This window comes from Mercenaria mercenaria, chromosome 5, assembly GCF_021730395.1.
Source record: "Mercenaria mercenaria strain notata chromosome 5, MADL_Memer_1, whole genome shotgun sequence".
NCBI classification, from domain to species: domain Eukaryota; kingdom Metazoa; phylum Mollusca; class Bivalvia; order Venerida; family Veneridae; genus Mercenaria; species Mercenaria mercenaria.
In genome coordinates this window covers 57,848,428-57,869,933 of record NC_069365.1, presented here as the reverse complement: position 1 = coordinate 57,869,933, position 21,506 = coordinate 57,848,428, and the positions used below count along the sequence as shown (strand labels likewise).

Here is a 21,506-nt window from a genome sequence, read left to right as displayed (position 1 = left end):
GTTGTTCGCCCGGCGGCGGTGATAATATCAAATAACGGCAGTTTTTTTCCAGTATTAATTTGTTGTATGAAAGTTTACGATGCGCAGACCTTAAGAGATGTTGGTTTAAAAATCTAAATATTATCTTATAAGTGTGAATGAAATCTGAATGGAATGCGCACAGAGAAAGTCAATTCGTATGTAATGGGTATTGCAATGTATTTCATGGGCGAGGCGGATAGTTTTCTTCTGCTTTATAAATCTGTATTTTTCACAGAACATGGTGTACTCAAGATTTTCAGGTACGTATTGTAGTTACATTCTAGTTCTTCAACAGTTATCTACATGATACATGACTACCACTGCATAAAATGAAAATATCACAATCATTTTTATAAATATTAGTTACTATATTGTAACTATTGTTTTACCTATTTTCCTGTATCATTCAATCGTTTCATCATACTAAACGAAATGAATACTATGATAGCTATATGTTTGTAGGTTATAGGTTACGTTTATTAGGATCGCCAGTTACGTCGTTTTGCAAATAGTATGAAATATACAAAATCTTATCTGTAGTTAACTGTCAAGCGTACGTGCAGTGTTTAGCTATTTACCGCACGTACTTTGCAGTATATACAACTTACATATCAACAACGGTTAAATCAATACTGTCAAACCTTTTAGTAGCCTATCGAACAGTGGATTATGCATAAATTTGGACCTTTGCCGTGTCTTCATTATTTCACCGTAGGAATCTTATTATTTTTTAAGTGTGTTCTATTATAACATTGGTGTACTTTATGCGAACGAGCATGTGCTATTACATATTCTTCCGAAAAACATACAAAATTCGCGAAGGTTATTTAACCATATGTAGATTGAAGTAATTCCCTCACGGATTTACTGTGATTATTCCATATATAGCTGTTCTAAAGGGGGCAGTAGTCTTCGCCGTAGTCCAGCTACATTCTCACACCTAGTCAGTAACTAGCATTGTAAAGGATTTTGGTAATTTAAAAGACAAATGTCACTAGAATCATCCTGTTACACCATATTACGTGACACCGATTGTGCGGTAATGTAACGTCTAATTGTGGTAATTAGATCTGTGGAATCCGATCTATTTTTGTTTCGAATCTATAAATTATTACGGAACTGTTATCATATCATTTTCACCAGCGATTACCAAGTGACACATAACATTTACGCAGGTATTACTTTCCTTTTCGATACCTACTTTTCCTTACAGTCAGTTTTGGGAGTCTTTGATGGGTTTTAGTTTTAAAGGAGATACAGTCTATCTTAAAGTTTGCTTATTACAAATTGATTTATGCATTTATTATTAATTGTCGTTGTCTAAATTGTAATTCATTGTTGAAAAGCTTTACAAAATTACTAGCTCGTAAATAAAGGTACAATACAGAGTATATAAATCTGACACTTTGAATATATCAGCTAGCAATATTTTTTGTGATTAAGGGTTTTTCTTGTTAGATATTTTGATAAATCAACAATAAAAATCGTTACCTAAAATGAAAAAATAAAATTAAAAAAAAAACAAAAACAAAAAACGAAAAAACACAAAAACACAAAAACAACCCACAGTAATTTCAAGTAATAGTTTGGTACACTTAATGTCCAATATTTATTTCATATAATAAAATGAAAGCGGTTTCAAGCTAACATAACATACTGATATTTCATATAAAAGTCACTTCCCTAAAATTCAGACAATCACATTTCTATTACTATTCAGCGTTAAAGGAAATATAGTTGATGAACACATTAAATTGATCTTTGAAAACAAAATCCTTCTTTTTTTCATTCTGCATAATTATTTCAATAATCTTGCTGTAAAAATATCATTTACAAATATATAGATCAAAAGCAATATTGAAAGAAACTTTTGATGCACCCGTAAAAAAAGAGTACGATCTTGTAGTGACGATATTGTTTCGTAATAAGTGACTTTGTATATTATATAATATATTTTTTTAAATTATACATGGGCCGCCATTTCCTGTACTTAAAATACAGCATTTAGTCCAGGACTTATTTATAATAATTGTTTTACGCAGTAGATATAGAGGCTTTCACATGAGTGTCTTTTCATATAATGGAATTTATTAAACGAGTTGAGTAAAATATTAAAATGTAATATTCTTTTTATCACATGTGTGCTATTCCTGTTGAAACATCAAATTTGTTTCTTTCTTTACCTATTATAAACCAAGTAAATTCGACCAACGTCTCTTATAAATAAACGACGTCAACGTCAAATCGTTATTACACTAGTGTATTATCAAATAATTAATTTATCACATGTGTGACGTCGCGGGAGAGAAATAAAGCCATTACAGCGATAAAAAGAATATTTCCGCACTGAATTTATTAAACTCGTTGAATAAAATTGATAAAATGCTCGGCAGAGCCTCGCATCTTATTATTCTATTCAACTCGTTTAATAAATTCAATATGAACATGTATCCTCTACAATAGCTTTATTACACTCCTGCGGCGTGAAACATGCGATAAAAGGTTTAAATTTATAGCACAATTAAAGACGAGCATTATAGAGCCCATGAAATAGAATATATGATACTTTGCTATTCTGAAGTATAGGCACTGACCCAAATAATATAGACATTGTACGAGCGATGTAATCAATATCTTGCGAATTATAAATCTGGTATTTTTTTACAAATGTATGCCCTATGAAATATCGCACATTAAATTTTACATGCCAAGTTAACTGCCATTTAGACATAATTTGGCGGAACGATGTTTGACTAATAGGCACAGCATAATGCGCTTTCTTAGTCCTACTGTTTCGCTTTTCAGTGATATACGGCATAAATATAAGGTAATCTTACAAGACATTCGTAACAAGACAGATAAAACTTTAAAATGTAAATAAACCGCTGAATGGCGGCAATTTATCAAATGAATATAATCAATATAATAGTTGTATGCATATTCAGTGGAAACGGTTATATTGAAAGATAAGATATAACGCATACGATTACGGGATTAATCATCTATCCAAAGTTATTTTTATTTACAGCTGTCATTTGAAGAAACTCATACAAAAATTAAAAGGTGGTATCGGTTACGTACATACGACGTTTTCGGAAGCTAACTACCTTACGGAAAATTGAATGAATAAACCCGAAATAAACAACGCATATGTCGAATACACTCTTTGTTTAAAGCAACAAGCAGAACACAAAAGGAATTATTGTCTAATGTAGCCGGTCTAAATATGGATGAATGTGAAAATGAAAGTTTACACTCTGACGAAAGTATAGAAGACAGTATAAATGAGAATTCAGATGAAATATCTATTTATTCTAATGCATTTAGCAATGATGAGACCACCTCTGGAGATAGTGATAACGACCCTGAAAAAGATCAATTGAAAGCTCGCCAAATAAAGATAACACATCAAAAATCCGAGTTTGATGTCGCAGAACCTCAATGTTCTCAACCTGACGATGACAGTTATTTATTAGACGATTCCGACACAGGTGAAATATACCCCAACAATGACAGGGAATACCTTGTAGAAAACACAGCAGCTTTTGACACGAATAGTGAAAGAGCCAGGGATACTCATGAATCCATTATTCATTCAAATCAAGATGAAGAAATTCTTTTGACAAAAGCGAACGACATTCAAAGCAGTGAAAGAAAAAGCGCCGCATTTGAAATCAGGCCATATGTGGTAAGTAGAATTGGTTTAAGTAGTTATGTATTATTTTAAAGACTGAAATAGAATATGTTTTAACTTTAAATCTATATAATTGCTTTTAACCAATGTCTGATGCAGGCCTAAGTTTGAATATTAGATGTTTTTATTATAGGGGAAAGTTTCAGACAGAAAAAGTCTACTTTGCTTCATTGCTGTCATCGACTTTGGCAAAACGTACACTTATTTGTCGTTTATCCCTACTGTAAAACTTAAGGAACATTTGAGTGAAACAAATGTTTATGCCAGACAATGGAGCAGTGATTCAGGTGCAATGTGGACAAAAGGTACAAAATGTTAAACACCCATAGTATATTCTTTTCATTTTTATGAATTGTCTGTCCTAGTTAAAGTCACGTATCTTTGATATCGTTTTAATAATCTTACTGAGTAAAAGGGTTTCATTTAATCTTTACACGCCTGTATTTACCTTCCCGACAAAAATGAACAACCATTCTCACAATGTAAATTTGGTTCAAACGATAATTAAACAAGAAGATAATTATTTTTGCAAATTCACTTTGCAGTATAATATCTTTTTTAATGGAAAGTGTTTAGGTATACTCAAACAGTGATACATTATTTCTGTTTTAGCTCCAACGTGTGTTTTGATTGAACCAGACGGTAAGACGTTTAACAGTTTTGGCTTTGAGGCAGAAAGCATCTTTTCAAAACTACCGGTAGATGAACGGGACTCGTGGTATTTTTTCAGATGTATCACACACGTTTTGTTTGAGAATAAGGTATTGATATTTTGTTAATATCAACTTAACTGCTTAATGTCTAGAGTCATTTTTTATTTATTTAACATCTGTTAAAGACCGTCGTGTGGGTTTATTTATTTTATTTATTTTCCTGGGTTTAACGTCGCACCGACACAATTATATGCCATATGGCGACTTTCCAGCTTTGATGGTGGAGGAAGATCTCATGTGCCCCTCCGTGCGTTATTTCATCACGAGCGGGTGCCTGGATAGAACCACCGACCTTCTGAAAGGCAGCTGGATGGCTTCCTCACATGAAGAATTCAACGCCCCGAGTGAGGCTCGAACCAGTCTTGTCTGACTATATAGGGCTGACAAACGCTTAGATGTAACAACACATACACAATCGTCAGTCTAATGTTTGTATGATAATTTGGACATACGTAGATCAACATAACGCATCTAAATTCACAGCTTCCTACACTGCCTACAACTGGACAAAGATTTGGCATATCAAAACCGCGGGGATATAGCAATTAATGCAATTTTCTTGCATACTAATAATAGATATGATGTTTGTATAGTAGATCCTGGTGGTAATGACAAACTAACGCGCTCACCGCGAGCAAACTATTTTTAAGATCTTGGTTAATATGACGGAGTTTCCAAAATTTATGATTCGTCCGAGGGTAAGTAGTTGTTTTGCGCTGCAAAGGAAATTCACCTTTGAATTAAAAGTGTTGGCAACTTTACTTTCTTAAAAAAGACGTGTCTCTATGTCTGTTAAAAAGCAGTTTAAAGAACATGTATTTGGAGAGAAATTAAAAAAGGCTCAAAATTCAATATTTTATTTGAAGATGCATTTCAGGAGAAAATCATCCTTGCAATTCATAAATATAACACTGTTTATGCAAACAAATACATTATCTAACAAACAATAACCGAATGTTTCAGCAGTTTGTTGTTTTCGTTACTCTTATTGCGGTGTAAAATATTCTTATTTTATATCATGATAGTCAAAATGCAATTCATTTTAGCGCTAACCGATTCTTTATCACGTGGTTATTTATAGTATAGATGGTAGATAACGCCACTGTATGACTGATATAGATACATTTTTAGGCTGATAATATCAGTTGAGAAGATAAGCCGAAAAGATGAACATCTACTTTGCAAATTGAATAAAATAATTCAGTTGTTGTTATTATTTAGTTATGGAAATTATAACTCGTCATACTCTTTTTTGTTTATATTATTATTACATACACAAGGGACAAAAACTATGGCTAGATCTGTATTATACTGGCACATATATATGTGTATGATAAACGTTTTTCAAACCATCTTGGGAGCGTGAATATGAAACCTCGTTAACGTCAATCTTTCCATTCCACACTATCCCTCGGGTTGGTAAATCCCTATCATACACAGCCAGACATGTTTTAAAAACCCATACAGTCTAAGTCTATCAGCGACCCGTATCAGTATCATCATTTGGAATTATGCAACTCATAGATACATTCTTTGTGTATGTAGCAATGATGCAAAATGGTCGTTAAAAGCAATTCGACGAGCAAAAAGACAATGTTTTATAATTATACTTCTATAGGTCATAGATGATAATGCCGTGTTAGAAGACGAAAGTGGTAAAATACTATCGACAAAAAGTGTATTCTCAATGGCCATAAGGTACCTAAAAGATGATCTTATCAAAATGGCTAGAGAGCGTTGCAATGAATTTGGATTTATTGAAAATGACGTTTGCTGGGTACTCACACTTCCTGCTATTTGGTATGAAGTCATAAGCCAATTTGTGAAAGAAGCAGCTCTAGAGGTAGTATATTTCCTTGATAAATTAATTCAGCTTATAGTTTATCCTTTTGAGCTGATATTGTAACAGTAACTTAAAAGTAATGATGTTAAAACATTTTCTTACCGCAAAATACATATTAATATAAAATAGGATCATTTGCCTGACAAATTGTACTTCCAGACACAAACATTGTTTTAAGTAAATACTTGCTGCATGTGTCTTGAATAGAAGTATGTCATTTTCAAATTGATACAATACGAGGTTTTCAACTTATAAATGATCAAAATACAAACAGTCTGTGACTGGAGACTTAGGAAAGTATTCCCCGGAAGTTTTAAAGATAGTCCAATATTTGTGTGCACGTACATATTATGTTACTAGATGTGCTGTTTGATTGAACACAACGATCTTTAGTTATTCACGACCAGTGTCACCATTTCTTGTGTAGCACAACCATCTTACGCCCATAGGTTTCATATAAGTATAACAAAGCCTCATCAGAATAAACAAAATTTCTACAACGCCAACTGATTAAAAATACAATCTCTACGAACGCGCCAATCGATTGTTGATTTGTGTTTAGTTTATTTACCTAATTTTGCTCCTAGATCTAAACGTAACACGGTTTTTAGTTCAAGAAAAACTCTTAACTGATGACATCTGTCTTTCTGTCGGTGATGTGACGTTTGAGATAAAACGAGCGATGAAATGTTGCCTGTTCTGTATGTCACGTTTTTATAACGTCAACGTCACACTGACACAGTTATAAGTCTGATGGCGACTTATTTCAGGCCCGAATGGGCACCTGGGTTGAACCACAGACCTTTCGTTAGCCAGCTGAACGGTTTTGTTATTTGCGAGAATTCTACACCAAAAGTGAGATTTCGAAGCCAGAGCGATTCCTAATCAGTGACCATAACCATTCGATCATTGAGACCCTTCTTTTCAAGATGTTTCTTGCATTCTTCAAATACTATGTTTATTGCCAATTTTATGAGAAATATGTCTTATTTAGGAAAAGTAATTTTAAATGTTATATTTAAGGTTATTTAGCATGCTTTTGCTACAATTCATTGAATGGTTAGTCTTCAAATGCCTAAGCAAGATGCCTTCTATTTTCATGCAAATATATTCGCATTTTTCGAAACAAAGAACATGCATCGATAAGATATTAAAATAAGAGAGCACAATATTTTCTTACGGTTATACTGTTTCATTGTAAGCAACATTTCTCGTAAAGTCATTCCATTTACAGTTAACTAAACGGTTGGGATAAATACATACCGCACAGCTTCTTTGTTTTGATATGGTTGTTATTCAGTGTATCAACCTCTAAAACTGGTAAATATTAACCTGACTAGAAGGTTAGTATTTGAATACTAACCTACGCTTGCCCTTTGCAAGAGAGGCACATACAATACATGTATACAAAATCAAAATTGTTTCTTCTTGGCAATTACCTTTAAGTTGATAAGTGCGCTGAAACATTCTTTTTATAATTTCCCTGTTAAAAAACTACAAAAAGTACAGAAAATGGTATGATAACAGAGGTAAACAGACGTACATTGACGAAAAAATATGTATGCTTTGGGTCATTACAGTATTTATCCTACCACTATGCATTTATCGGGCCGATATCTGCCTGCCGTGTAAACTTGAGGTTTATTCAGTCAATGCAGGTTTATACCGTCAATGCAACTAACGGACTACTTTTTCAAGTATATGTGCTATAGACAATGTAAACTGGGCCAAGAGTTCGAAGCTCAAACATTTCATCATTTTATGAGGACAGCCACGGTAAAAAAAATAAAAAAATTGGTTCACTCTGTCCTTGTAAACCTCCATACGGAATGGTACGGTGACGGTTTTTAAAGTCTGTATGAATCGACCTTGACTTTCACTCATTTTTAGTTAGAAATTTACACAAATAACCAGACTTAAGCAGTCGTTTATTGTAATTATTGGATCTAAACTATTCATGGTGGAAGGAATTTCATTATCTCACATTGTCTTGAACGGAAATGGAGTAAATTTAAGACTGCGGGCATTTGAATTCATCTCAAGCGTGGTTTTCGGCTGTATTTTATCCGAGTCAAAACCATTCTGCGAATGCCCTGTTAGCACCGATTATTTATAATACACAGAACTTCAGAAGGCAAAGTATGAGGCATGAAATAATGTTTTATTGTAAGGAATCGTGTGTAACTGGATCAAGCAGACAAGGGGGTTGAAGGGCGTAGGAATTCACAAGTGAGTGAAATTCTGGATTATTTTTGTAGAGAAAATCATTTTGAAAGTAAATATATGTTATACACAGATTTTATTGACTGCAGGATAAATAGAATATTAGGTTACTGTCTTTCTTAACTTAAGTTTATCCACCTCGTCTCCGAAAGATTTATCCCCCTCGGCAAGCCTCGGGTGGATAAACCTTTCTCCAACTCGGTGGATAAACTTAAGTTAAGAAAGACAGTAACCTAATATTCTCTATAACTACCCTTTTTGTAGTTCCATTATATACCAATTAGTTTATTTTGTGAGGTAATTACACTTGCTCAGCTCTGAAAATAAAGTACAATACTTTTGGTCGCGACGACTTCAATCCTCAGGAGCGCTGTATGTTCTCTTTAACAATTTGAGACACGACAGTGCCTAAACATTTTGGTCATATTAATAATTTGTAAATTATTTGTTGGGTTTAACGCCACAAAGACAAATTTAAAGGTCATATGACGATTTTCCGGATTTTGATGGCAGAGAAGACCCCATGTACCTCTCCGGGCATTAGTTGGTATAAAGCGGGCATCTGGGTAGAACAACCGACCTCCCGTAAGCACGTTCGATAGTTTCCTCACATGAAAGAATTCCTAATCCTAAGCGAGATTTCAAACCAAACGATAGGGACAAGAGATTTGAAGCCAACGACCATAACAATTTGACCATGGAGGCCTCATGGCTAGTTATTTTGCGGCGGCCAGGTCAGTACTTGTGCAGACTCCACAAAAACTGGTTAGGTAAATTGACTTACGTTTTGTAATTGAAATAATGTTGACAAATGGCTTAAAACGAAACCCAGTTAAACAAACGAACAATAAAAAAACATTTTATATAAATAAAGTCAGGTTCCGTTTTTTTTTCGAGAGAGAATGTACATATTTGTACCAGTTTTAATTGGTTGTAAATGCAAAATACTAGAATGATGCTGAGTAATTTAGTGATTTTTAACATAATTTGTTTACGAAACGAAGATCGCTTTTGCGATGGTAACGTGGTAACAATGTCATGAAAACTAGGAGAAATTTAAGTGCAATTTATCTCAAAGCCTTATTTTTAAAAAAAAATATCAATTTAGATATGAATTTGCGAATTCGTTTTTTAAGGTAAATATATCTGAAGGCATCTCCTCTGAACAGACACAAAAAATTATCCAAAATGTGTGCTTGAAAGATTTGATTCCCTTAAAGACGAAATATTGTCCTAGCATATACAAATAATTTCTTATGAACATGAAATGTTCGTGTAAAAATACTACAAATTACATGTACCATTTTTGACAAATCCGGAAGCCCAATCCAGATATAAAGAACATTATTTCGAAAATATTTATTGTATTATTTCGTACAAATATTACATGTTTTCCTTTGAAAAAGCTCATGTTCTACGGAATGGTGTCAGGGTGCCGTTACGTACTTACACGTGTTGCGGTCAAATGTCGTGCGTCGTTCGATATTTTGATCATCAAAATGATTATCGAAATGTCACTACCATGCCCCTAACAGAATCCCGAAATGTTGCAACGTCTTCAGTCATATAATAAAGAACACACGCCGCACCCTTGTACCGAACTCGCGATAATTCACACAGCTAACTTTGTTGACTGGCTGTTAAAGCGATTGACGTTGCATTGCCTTTGAATAGTTTCAATTACTTTTTGCATCCATTTACATTGATAAAGTTGTTTTGTTTTCAATTATGTAACGGCAGGCCATTAACCTGGATTCTGGTTTCTGGATTCTGTACCAGTACAAACTGCACTCCGCAAGTAATCGCCAACTTCCCCACACGAATCAGGTGGAGGACGAATGATTTCAGACACAGTGTCTGTTATCAAATATAAAGATTATTGTGTAGGTCACTTACGGGCATCCATATGTTTTAATGAGCTTTTACTCAGGGAGTAACCACATTTGACTGGATCATATTGTCAGATAATTTATCACAACAAGTATATTTCTTTTTATATCAATGTTTCATATCAATTTTAGGCTGGTATATCACCGACACGGCTGACTACAGTTTCAGAGTCTGATGCTGCAAGCTTTTATTTCTGTCAGTATGAACAAAGCAAGAACAGAGATCTGCTGTTAGAGAAAACGGTGTTGGTTTTAAATACAAGAAGTACGCGTATTACCATATTTACAATCGATAATAGAGTTTTAAAAGGTTCTAAATTCAGTGCATATAAAACCAAAATTTAAGTTCCTGTAGTCAAGTCTCTACTGTTGTATCTACTGCGTCATATAACTAATTCGTATTTACATTTTTGTCAACTTTTCCCAATTTTTTAAAACAAATCATTTATATTTTCTTTTCTTATATAGGAGATACTTCTGACATAAGCATTTACAGAATAAAAGATGGTGAAGCAACAGAATTATATGTTTCAAGCAATGAAGAATGTGGAAGTACGCGAGTTGAAGAGTCATTCCTTAATGTCCTCTCCAGTATTGTTGGTATGACGTTTATTTTTTTAACAAGCTCATGTTTACATAGATCTACTAAATAAATGTGTAGGACAAAAGAGAGAAGTGTTACCAAATTTGTTAATTACAAAATATAGAAACAAATTGTTGTTGATACAATATATTTATGCTTATAAGTAACATATGTCATTTAACGCGATTTTTCAACAAAATAAATACATATTATCCGTAATGAACCGCAATAAATCACCCCAATTCTTTGAATATGTACGAATTCATATTGACTGATAAAACATGATGAACAAGAAGGGAAAGACAATTTTCTCCATTCTTTCCTACTGACATAAGAGAAGAGATTAGTTGTATTCACTTAATCTTGAAACAAACACTGTCAAATGATCAGCTAAAATACCTACGAAAAAATTAGGGACATCCTGTAGCTTAAATTGATTAATTTACATGACATACATCTTGTTGATTTAAATTTTATTTGTGATATTTTCTTCCTACATCGTGAAAGTAGATTTTCTTCCTTTATCATGGAAGTGCGTGTATTTATCATTTATTTATATATTTATTTTATTTTAACGTCGCACCGACACAATTATAGGTCATACGGGGTATTTCCAGCTTTAATGATGGAGGAAGACCCCAAGTGCCCCTCCGTGCTTTATTTCATCACCAGCGAGCACCTGGGTAAAACCACCGACCTTCCGTAAGCCAGCTGGATGGCTTCCTCACATGAAGAATTTAACGCCCCGAGTGAGGCTCGAGTGAGGCTCGAACCCACATCCGTGAGGGGTAAGTGATTTGAAGTCAGTGACCTTAACCACTCGGCCACGGAGGCCCCGCATGTATTTATCATATCTTAATGTAGATACATAATTAAACTAAATGATTTTTAACTTGTATTTATATATAATATCTCATACCGGTAGGGTACACTGTGATGGATAGGTTCAAAGAGCAGTATATAACAGAGTACCGAGATCTATTGCTTGCACTTGAGAAAAAGAAAAGCGCTTTTTACTTCGAACGAGATTCAAGATTCAACATTAGGATACCCGCGTCTCTTCAATGCCTTGTACAACAATTAGGCGGTGAAGAGCTAGCGGATGTTGTTAAACAACCTCGATTTTCTGAACAGGTAAAGCTACCATCTTTTGTTCTTAGTAGGTTTGATTGTTTTTGTTGTGTTTCGAGACACGCTGACATGTGTAGGCCATATGGTAACTTTTTTTCAGCGTTTTATTGTGGAGCAAGACCCCGGGCGCCCCTCTGGGCATTGCGTTAGGTATGAATGGGTACCTAGGTAGAACTTACAGGCCTTCCTTAAGCAAGCTGGATGGTTTCTTCACATGATGAAGTCTACACTACAAACGAGGTTTCGAACCGACATAGGTGAGAAACAAGTGATTCGAAGTCAGCGACCTTAAATACTCGGTCACAGATTTTCCTTCTTATGAGTGGAGTGATGCTAAGCATGCATTATAATGTAGGTTTTGCATATCTTGAGCATTTAAACAGAAATATGTCGAAAATAGGAAGTACGTTTGCAACATTTCAAGGGAAATAATGTTTTTTGCCCAAGCAAATGTAACCTTGTGGAAAACCCATAATTCTAAACTGATTAAACTTGAAAGAACACGAAATGTTATTGCAATAATATGGTTAGTTCGCTTCCACATTAAGACACAATATCCAAGTGACATGTGGTATCTCACTCTCTGTTAAGTGTGCTAACCGTGGCCACACAGTGTGAAGTTTAAGAAGTTGTTTAGAATGTAGCGTGGTTCCGAGCATATTTTCTTAATTGAAACAGTTTCTACATCAGTGTTTTTGAAGGACCCTTCAGATATTATTCTATGATAAGAATAACAAATAGTAAGTATGTGTTACATATGTAAAATTTGAATGTAGCTCAATCTAAATATAGAAAAGAAAAAAATTAATGTGAAGTTAGATAAATATTTGAAGTTATGAAATATATATAATAATTGAACATGTTTCTGTTTTACACTAGGTCAAGATGAGGGCCGAAAAAGTGTGCATTGAATCACGAACAGCATACTTATTTCTTGAAGAGGTAGTTGAAAAAATCGTAGACTACATGAACCGTGTACTTAACAAAAAATGGCTAACAGACGTTGATGAAATTGTCATGATGGGGGAATTTTCTCGCTCTACAGTGCTGCAAAGCGCTTTGCGTGACAATTTCCCGAACATTAAAATGTTTGTACCACCAGACGCCGAGTCTGCTGTATCGCAAGGAGCTATTCTCGTTGGTAATCTCAAAGCATCAGCTCTTGAGCCAGTTGGTAAGTAAAACAAATACTGTATATCTATTTCATTCCGGTGATTTTATATACTTAGTCTAATGATTTTCCTATTCTAGCTGTTAAAGAAATTCGCCCTAGCACTTAGGAACATAGACTAATTTGAGAAGACAAACGTCATATTAATATCATCAGCCTTCATGATATGGCTAACAGGTAATCCTCTACAAAAATAGCTTGGAAAAGGTGTATCATTAAATAAAAATAAAGATAAGTTTGCGACCCAGTGAACAATAGTTTGATTGAAAATGATATATAGCAGTAGCATGCTTTAAATATTTAAACACGACGAAACAGTGTGAAACAATTTTACGAGAGATGATCATGCTTTAATAATATTACACGCCCCATGAAATAATTAAGGAGTGTGCAAACGTGTAGGAAATTATTGTTTGTGCCTGATAATCGATTCAGATCCAATATCATTCTGGTATATCATTCCGATTCTGAAATATCTTTGTATATAATAAAGTAGACACAGTATAGTAACACTATTTCTCTGTGACTGTATGGCGCCATATAATACAAATGTATATCGACGTGGCGCCAATGTTGCCGTGTTTTAATGAAAGTATAATGAGTTAAAATAGACACATTCCTCTGTGGTATGAGAGCAACCCATCGATCGCATTTAATATAAAAATTCTCAGTAACGTTATTATATACTCCGAAGAGATGCATTGAACTATATGGCTGAAATGGATAAATGTAATTTCAGTTCCAGATGAAATAGTCCATGACCCATATGCACTGAGCCTGTATTTTCAAGCCCTTCAAAATGGAACAGAGATAGACAACCGCATTAGACTAAACATAGTTGGGAATTTCGCACAGGGTAAAACTACTCTGGCAAGGCGACTCGTTAGCGATAATATTCGAGATGTACAAAGCACAAACAGTATTGAAGTTAGCCACTACAAAGCGTCAGTTGAATGCGACGGAAAAGTTTCGTATACAAAGAATGCTGGAGATTTCTCTTCAGAATTTGTTCAACGTTTATTATCTGTAGTAGAAAGTCAGAAAGGAAGACATCAGATTGCAGGAGATAAAGCACGTATGTTGAAACAGACGTCTTTACATAGACAAACCAAAGATTCATTAGATAGAAAAGAAGCACAAACAGACTATTGTGGACTGAATAAAGCTGCTGAAAAAACTGAAGAAAAATCTATTAGACAGGCCGATTCTCATATTCAAAGAAAGGAAACATCGCTATTGCAGGAAAAAAATAAATTAAAAACTGTTTTATCAAATGATGAACTGAAACGATTTAGTACTAAAGTAAAACAAAATGAAGATACACACAATGACTCTAAAGAGCTGGACATATGGGATTTTGGTGGACAGTATGTTTTCAACGCTACGCATAAACTTTTTCAAAGTAAAAGGGCCATATACATTTTAGTGTTTAATTTGTCAACACCGCTGACAGAAATTGTATGTGATGATGAGTTTCCAGAAGAAACCGGTCGTAGAAATATGGAGTATTTCTTGAAGTTTTGGATAAATTCTATTCATTGTTTTTCTGGAACAGAGGATAGCTCCAAACCTAAAGTCATTTTAGTGGGGACACACAGGGACAAACTTGTTGGAGATGAGTCACAGAAACAAGAAGCAGCAGACGAATATTTCGAAAGGATAAGGGCTCTTTTTGATGATACAGAATTGATAAATCATATATGGCATAACGATTTTGCGATAGATAACACTAATCCAAACGATATTAGTTTACATGCTCTTCGTGAAGAAATCTTCCAAATGGCCAGTACACATTTAGAAAAACTTAATATTCCGGCAAGCTGGATCCCGTTAGAAAGAGCTCTGAAAGAAAATCAACACACTAGAATTGTCCAGTTTGATACTGTCATGGAGATGGATGCTAAAAATCAGTTCCCTCTTTACACAACAGAACAGGTGAAGTTGTTTTTGAAGTACCATCATGCAAATGGTACATTTGTATACTTTGAAGACGATGAGCCGATCTCAAACTATGTTATACTAGATCCTCAATATTTGATTGATGCATTTAAATGTTTCATAACTTCAAAGCGATTTCATCAAAAGAACCCTGCACTTCGAGCCGCAATGCGAAAGTTGTCAAGAGAGGCGAGACTTGAGAACTCTGTAATTGACACCTTTTGGGGCCAGGAAGGAAGCACTTTCCTTGAACACAAAGATATTCTTTTAGAGTTTTTAAAGAAGCATCACATCATTGCTGAGGCATCAGAATACGACGAGGAGAAAAAGGAATCAAAAGGATTAGGTTGGTATGTAGTTCCTTCTTTATTGAAGAATGCTGACACAGAAAATCATCTAGAGAAATTCTTAGCAAATAGAACACAAACACTGATTCGGTTTGTTATTGTTTTCCAAAGTGCAGCAATTGTTCATATGGTATACGACCGACTGCTTGCGGCTTTGCTAGGAAAGTGGGCCATAGCTTCAGTGACGTTCAAAGAAAAGAAACTTCTTCTGTTTGAAAATATTGGACTTTTTCAGATTAACTACGATCATGTAGGAATTGCTGAAATCAGAAGCAATCATATAGAGCTCAGAGTAGTTAACCTCTGCCCGTCCTCAGCTATTGATTCTTCAAAAGCAGACAGTTTTCGTAGATATTCAGAATCTGTGATTCGACATGAATTCAGATCCGTTTGTCGTATATCAGATGTCGAATTTGTTCCGTATACGTCGGCATATCGATGTAACCATATTAGCCATGGCCTTGACGGTAGCCTTGAGATAAAACCATTGCGTGACTTGGAGGATGGCAGGACAGTGATGCCTTGTCCCGATTCTTGTCCACATGAAATAAATGTTAACATTGCTAGATTAGAATGGTTTCCTGATGAAATAGAAGTAACCGCTCTTCCAGACACACAACTGACTGAGAAACAAATAAGTAGAATTGCTCAGGCCATTGGAGAAAACTGGAAATTACTTGGAATTGAACTCGGTGTACCTAGCGTCAAGATGGACCACATTGCAGAGGAATGTCAAGGAAGTTCAACGGCAATTTATAAAATGTTGAAAATCTGGTCCGATAAAGAAGCAGAAATGGCAACTCTGCAGAAACTGATCAATGTGCTAAAGAAATGTAAAAAAGTGAATATTGACTGGGATGCAATCAAGAACATAATTGACGATACTACTAGACATGTTAGAATAATGTAATTAGCTCGCAGAACAACTACATTTGCACTATATGACAACAAACGGAACGCAATAATCAGTTTAGCCTTTAGCCTGCTAGCAAGTGATTCTGCCTTTACAGCCAGTGCAGACCAAGATAAGCCTGCACATCTGTGCAGTCTAATCATGGTCTGCACGGTTCGCTATTAAGTCAGTAAATTTTCAGTGAACACCCCTTCGAATATAAATTGATTGTCCAAATTGAATGATGGACCAGTTCATTATAGAAATTAAGCAGGCTAAAGGTTGAAGTTATATTAAATGTGTTGAATATTTTAAACTTTGAAAAGCAGTGCAATTACTACAAAATCGGCGCTTTTAAGCTGCGTAAACACATTAAGACATGTCGTGTCAATACATGCGTTAATATGTTCTTGTCCTTTTACTTTTAAATTAATATTTTGTAAAGAAACGCATAAGTTAGACTGTGAGAAAATAATATGCAGGTATTTCTTCGCAATCGCGTCTAACAGTTACACAAGTTGATAGTAACATTTAGGGATTATTGTCTGATGTAGCTCTCCTTATTCCTATTATTGTTTATTCATTTGTATCTCTGTGCAGTCGTTGTAGTGGATTATGTCCTTTAGCTGGGATAGAAAACATCTTTTAATTTATTCCCTGGCAGTGTTTGCTTGGACAAATTAAATATACACGAAATTGTATGCATAGGGTAATATCTTCTAAACACTATCTCATATTGTAATTTGCCAAGAGAAATCTTAACAATTTTCAACTAAATTGATTGTTAGTTCTTATTCATATTGATAAATAAGTTGCATCAGGTATGACAGAATTATTATTCCTGCTAGCGCAAAGATCATATAACCCAGCTTTTGTTAAATAAATCTTGATAGTTATTTTCTTCTAAATAATGGCAGATAATTTTGCGTCTTGCTTATGACCGCTGATAAATCCTGTAGTTACCAACTAGAGTTTCATTCAACGACTCATATAAATATATACATAATTCACGTCCGAATAACATATTTATTAATGCCATAAATGAAAGTTTGTCAATTAAATTATTTCCTAATTTATATGTACATTGCTTTATTTGTCTTGCTGTTCCAGCCAAACATTTGCATTATTGTTGATATGGAATTGCATCATGCTCTTGTCAACGCAGTGTACAATAGTCAGCCAGATTTCTGATTCATGACTAAAGTGTTATTGTGACCAAATAATACGATGATATCCAATGATTCAACTTCCCATGTAAACGGAACAAACTACGTGTACATGCACACATGTATCTTATGTAATATTTTTGCCTTGCCAAAGCATCTATAGGTAATTTTATGCACAAAACGTTTTGGTTTTTTTTTCATTATAAATCATGCTTTTGTTACAAGCTATTCAATCATTCAATTTGCAGTTAAGGTAGTTCTGCACATGTGTGCAAAACTTGTCCTTAACAGGAGGAAATGTGACAGTTTTTTTAGTTGCCGGTGAAAGCAAAAATTGAGTTCAAGATACTTTCTTTCATGTATATAGCAGTCACATTGGCAGAGCACCTTTGTACTTAACAGAATTGCTTACAGAGTTTCCTAGTAGACAAAGTTTGAGATCGTCAGAAAATTATGAATATCGTTATGTTGTTCCATAAAACAAGTGCAAAACATTCAATGTGATAGAAGTTTCTATACTATTGGTCCAGAACTGTGGAATGAACTGCCGCTAGAGCTACGCAAATTTAAATAGCTTAAAACATATAAAAAGACCTTAAGACACTGTATTTCAGAGATTTCATGGCATTGTTTTTTTTTGATAACTGCTTTATATGCGATAACAGGTTTTACATTTTAACATTTATAGTTTCAAGGTTTGTTTAATTAAATACGCTTGTTGGTACAGACTCTATGGGCAGGATAGCGTTTAGTATTTCTTTTTCTAAATAGTATGTGTTGGCACCATTAACCAGCGGATTTGACCCTTTATATGCAGCCCGTCTAGGCGTATCAGGTGAGGCTTTAAGCACTGGTATTTGCAATAGGGGTAAAATGACCTCAAGGGGATAGGTGCGGTCATGGCTGTTTGTTAAAATAAAGCTGTTATTATTATTATTATTATTATTTTTGTCGTTATTAATATTGTTATTATTATTATTATTATTATTTTGTACAACGCCATCGAATATGTCATGGTATAAAAACAGGCGTTTAATCAAATTATTCAGTTTCAGCTTCAGTTTCTGCACAATAAAGAATTTTGTTAATAAAAACACTTTTCTGAGCATCGTTGTATCCGACGAAAATCCAGCCATTAAAACTGTTAAGGTAGGGTTGTATGCTTGATTGTTGCTAGACCGATTTGAAAATATTGGTTCTCCAGAATATCACACTTTAAATGATATTTTCGCATATAAAAAATCCACAATGTAGATTTTAACATTTGATAATTGTAGATTTACCTGTTTTCAACAATATGGCTTAATCAAATGTAAAGGTCCAAGTGTTTAGTTTTTCACTATTCGCAAAATATGCACTGGAGTCCTCAAATTTCTACTCGCTTCATTTTATTGTTTTGAAATGTTTTTTTTTTTTTAAATTGACCTTGTGAACGACAGTAGTGCCGACAGTTTAAATTAATACTTAATACACGGGACATGATAGTTTTACGGTAACATTTATGCTACCCGTATACCAGTTACCAGGCATTATTCTAGGTTTTCCTGGTAGATGACTTTAAGCCGTCACTTTCGGTTAATCAAACGTATAGAGCTACATTAAAAGAAAGCTAGTGTTTCGAATAGCAAAATACATCATATGGAGTAATGAGCTAATCAAGGTGTTTGGTCCACAGCTTTGTCATCCGATCTATTTAATATGGGAGTGTACCAAGTAGAATACTTTACTACTTCGGAAACCCTTTATGAAAATATACAGAAGAATGTTCGTGAATATTAGATTAAATTAGTAATGAATATACAGACATATTCCCCGTTAAACCAAAAACATAATGTACGTGATCATGCTTGAATCGTTTTCTATTTTGATTTAATTTAAATCATATAGATGATGTCAAAATATTCTGGTTAAATAACATTATTACTGAAGCGTAAAGGACAGATGTCTTTCAACATCATTGTCATCCGTCAAACATATGGGGAAATCCGAGTTTATTTGATTTGTTTAATGTTGCACCAACACAATTATAGGTCAAGTGGCAATTTTCAGCTTTGATGATTGGGGAAGACCCCAGGTTCCCCTCCGATTATTATTCTTCTGTAAACCAACTGGATATTTCCCTCACATGAAGAAACTACGCCTCAAGTGAAACTCGAACCCACATTGGTGAAGGAAAGTGATTTAAAGTCGGCGACCTAAACCACTCGGCAAAGGATCTGAGATGTGAGAATGCTGAACATAAAGCACAAAAAAGCCAAAATCCATCCCCTGAAGTTACACATGCCTTGCACAAGTGAAGTGGCAAAAGCATTTATTTTTCATTAGTAGGTCGGTGTATTAAGATTTGGGTCGTACCATTGACTGTTAAAAGGGGTACTTACCAAAAAGATACTGACTGAATTGCAAACAATGCAGATCATGATCAGACTGCGTGGATGTGCAGGCTGATCATAATCTACACTGGTCGCAAAGGCAGAATAAATTGTGTCCGGCATGATCAGGGTTAACTGAAATAAATGTGGCAAATAACATTGCCTATATTATGATAAATCAATATCAAAAATGAAATATAAAAAAAATATTACGCACGAAAAAGGTAACCATCTTTCTGACGCATTCCTCAAACTGAAAACGAAAGAAAATTTCCAAGTAATGCTTTCTTTTCTGCTCTTTGATTTCTTTCCCGCTTCTTTTTTTTCTCGTGAAACTTATTTGTTTCGTTAGTGTTTTAAATCTGATGTCATTATTAGAGCCAGATCAGACATTGAAAATAAAAATTTGAAATTCTGCAAATCGAAAGCGTAATATCATTTACGACATACACTGCACACTGCACTCACAAAAAGACAGCACAAATACTCCGCGTCTGTGTGCGCGGAGAAGAATAGACTTCGGATACAGTCTGTATCAGAGGGGCCCCTCTGATACAGACTGTATCCGAAGTCTATTATTCAGGCGTGCTGCATATTTTATTACACCACATACACAGACTCGACTAAAGTTTCTTGGTTGCGATTATTGCTTCAAAATGATCATTTTGTAGATTTTATTCAGTATAAAATGTATGTGCTGAACATTTACAGCAAACATTCACTGAAAAGAACGAGAAAAAAACACTTGCAATAAGTTTATTAATTTAAAATTCTTTGAATAAAAACCATAAAATGATCGTCACTTGCCTAGCATTTTATCATGTTAATTATTTCAGCAAGAAAAGACACTCGGTATGTACGATTTTCCATGTATTTCACCAACGTTCGTACAAATCAGTTATTTCAGATAATTCACTCAACCATGTAATCTGTATTATATTTAAAGAATGTACATACTTTGAAGTCTCTGCCGTTTCACTAAAATCAATTTAAATAGAATTAAAAGTTTATAGTTTACAATATTTTAAATTGATGAATTCTTAGAGGTTTAAGAAGTGAGATTTACAATACTTTGAGAATGTCCGTTTTTATAAAAGTTGGATAAGCACGTAACGTTAATCTTTTGTAAACATAGTTTATAGTACAAATCATTATAGCAGAGTAAACTATGCGAACATTCTAATTAACGTTGCATAGAAGTGTAGTGCATTATGATTATCGCTTGAAGCGTATTTCATTTTTTGACTATCTTGGTTTAAACTTACTTCTAAAAATACTTCTAACCACCGAACCGTGTAGATCTAGTTATTTTACGAACCTGTAAGGCTTAGGCCTGTTGGATAAAAATATTCGTTTCTTAATGTACGATGTATATAGTTTTAATATCTTCATATTTCAAAGTGTTGTTGTTAAAAGAACGTAATAGATTTTTCTATTGAAACGTTCAGGAAATCATTTTTGGTAGATATTTAGCTTAAAAGTGTTTTGGCAACGCTGACGAGAACCTTCGCAAAAGACTCACC

General features: G+C 34.3%; 2 protein-coding genes across 2 annotated transcripts in view; one reads left to right on the top strand and one right to left on the bottom strand.

Annotated features, from left to right (window-relative positions):
* Window positions 1-21,506, bottom strand: part of LOC123544545 (torsin-1A-like) — an 82,853-nt gene that overhangs the window by 35,578 nt on the left and 25,769 nt on the right. The window lies entirely within an intron of this gene.
* Window positions 580-20,420, top strand: LOC123544548 (uncharacterized). Its single transcript, XM_053543673.1, has 10 exons — window positions 580-1,196; window positions 3,050-3,709; window positions 3,849-4,020; window positions 4,328-4,476; window positions 6,047-6,271; window positions 10,516-10,648; window positions 10,852-10,983; window positions 11,892-12,100; window positions 12,977-13,271; window positions 14,008-20,420. Exons 2-10 carry the CDS (start codon window positions 3,248-3,250, stop codon window positions 16,461-16,463), a joined length of 4,233 nt encoding a protein of 1,410 aa, XP_053399648.1. The 5' UTR covers window positions 580-1,196; window positions 3,050-3,247; the 3' UTR covers window positions 16,464-20,420.

Excerpts from the sequence above, each read along its gene's own strand:
- LOC123544548 (XM_053543673.1), top strand. The coding sequence starts at position 3,248 with ATGGATGAATGTGAAAATGAAAGTTTACACTCTGACGAAAGTATAGAA. Across the intron at positions 4,477-6,046 it reads ACGTTTTGTTTGAGAATAAG|GTCATAGATGATAATGCCGT; the intron begins GTATTGATATTT and ends ATACTTCTATAG. Across the intron at positions 12,101-12,976 it reads AACCTCGATTTTCTGAACAG|GTCAAGATGAGGGCCGAAAA; the intron begins GTAAAGCTACCA and ends GTTTTACACTAG.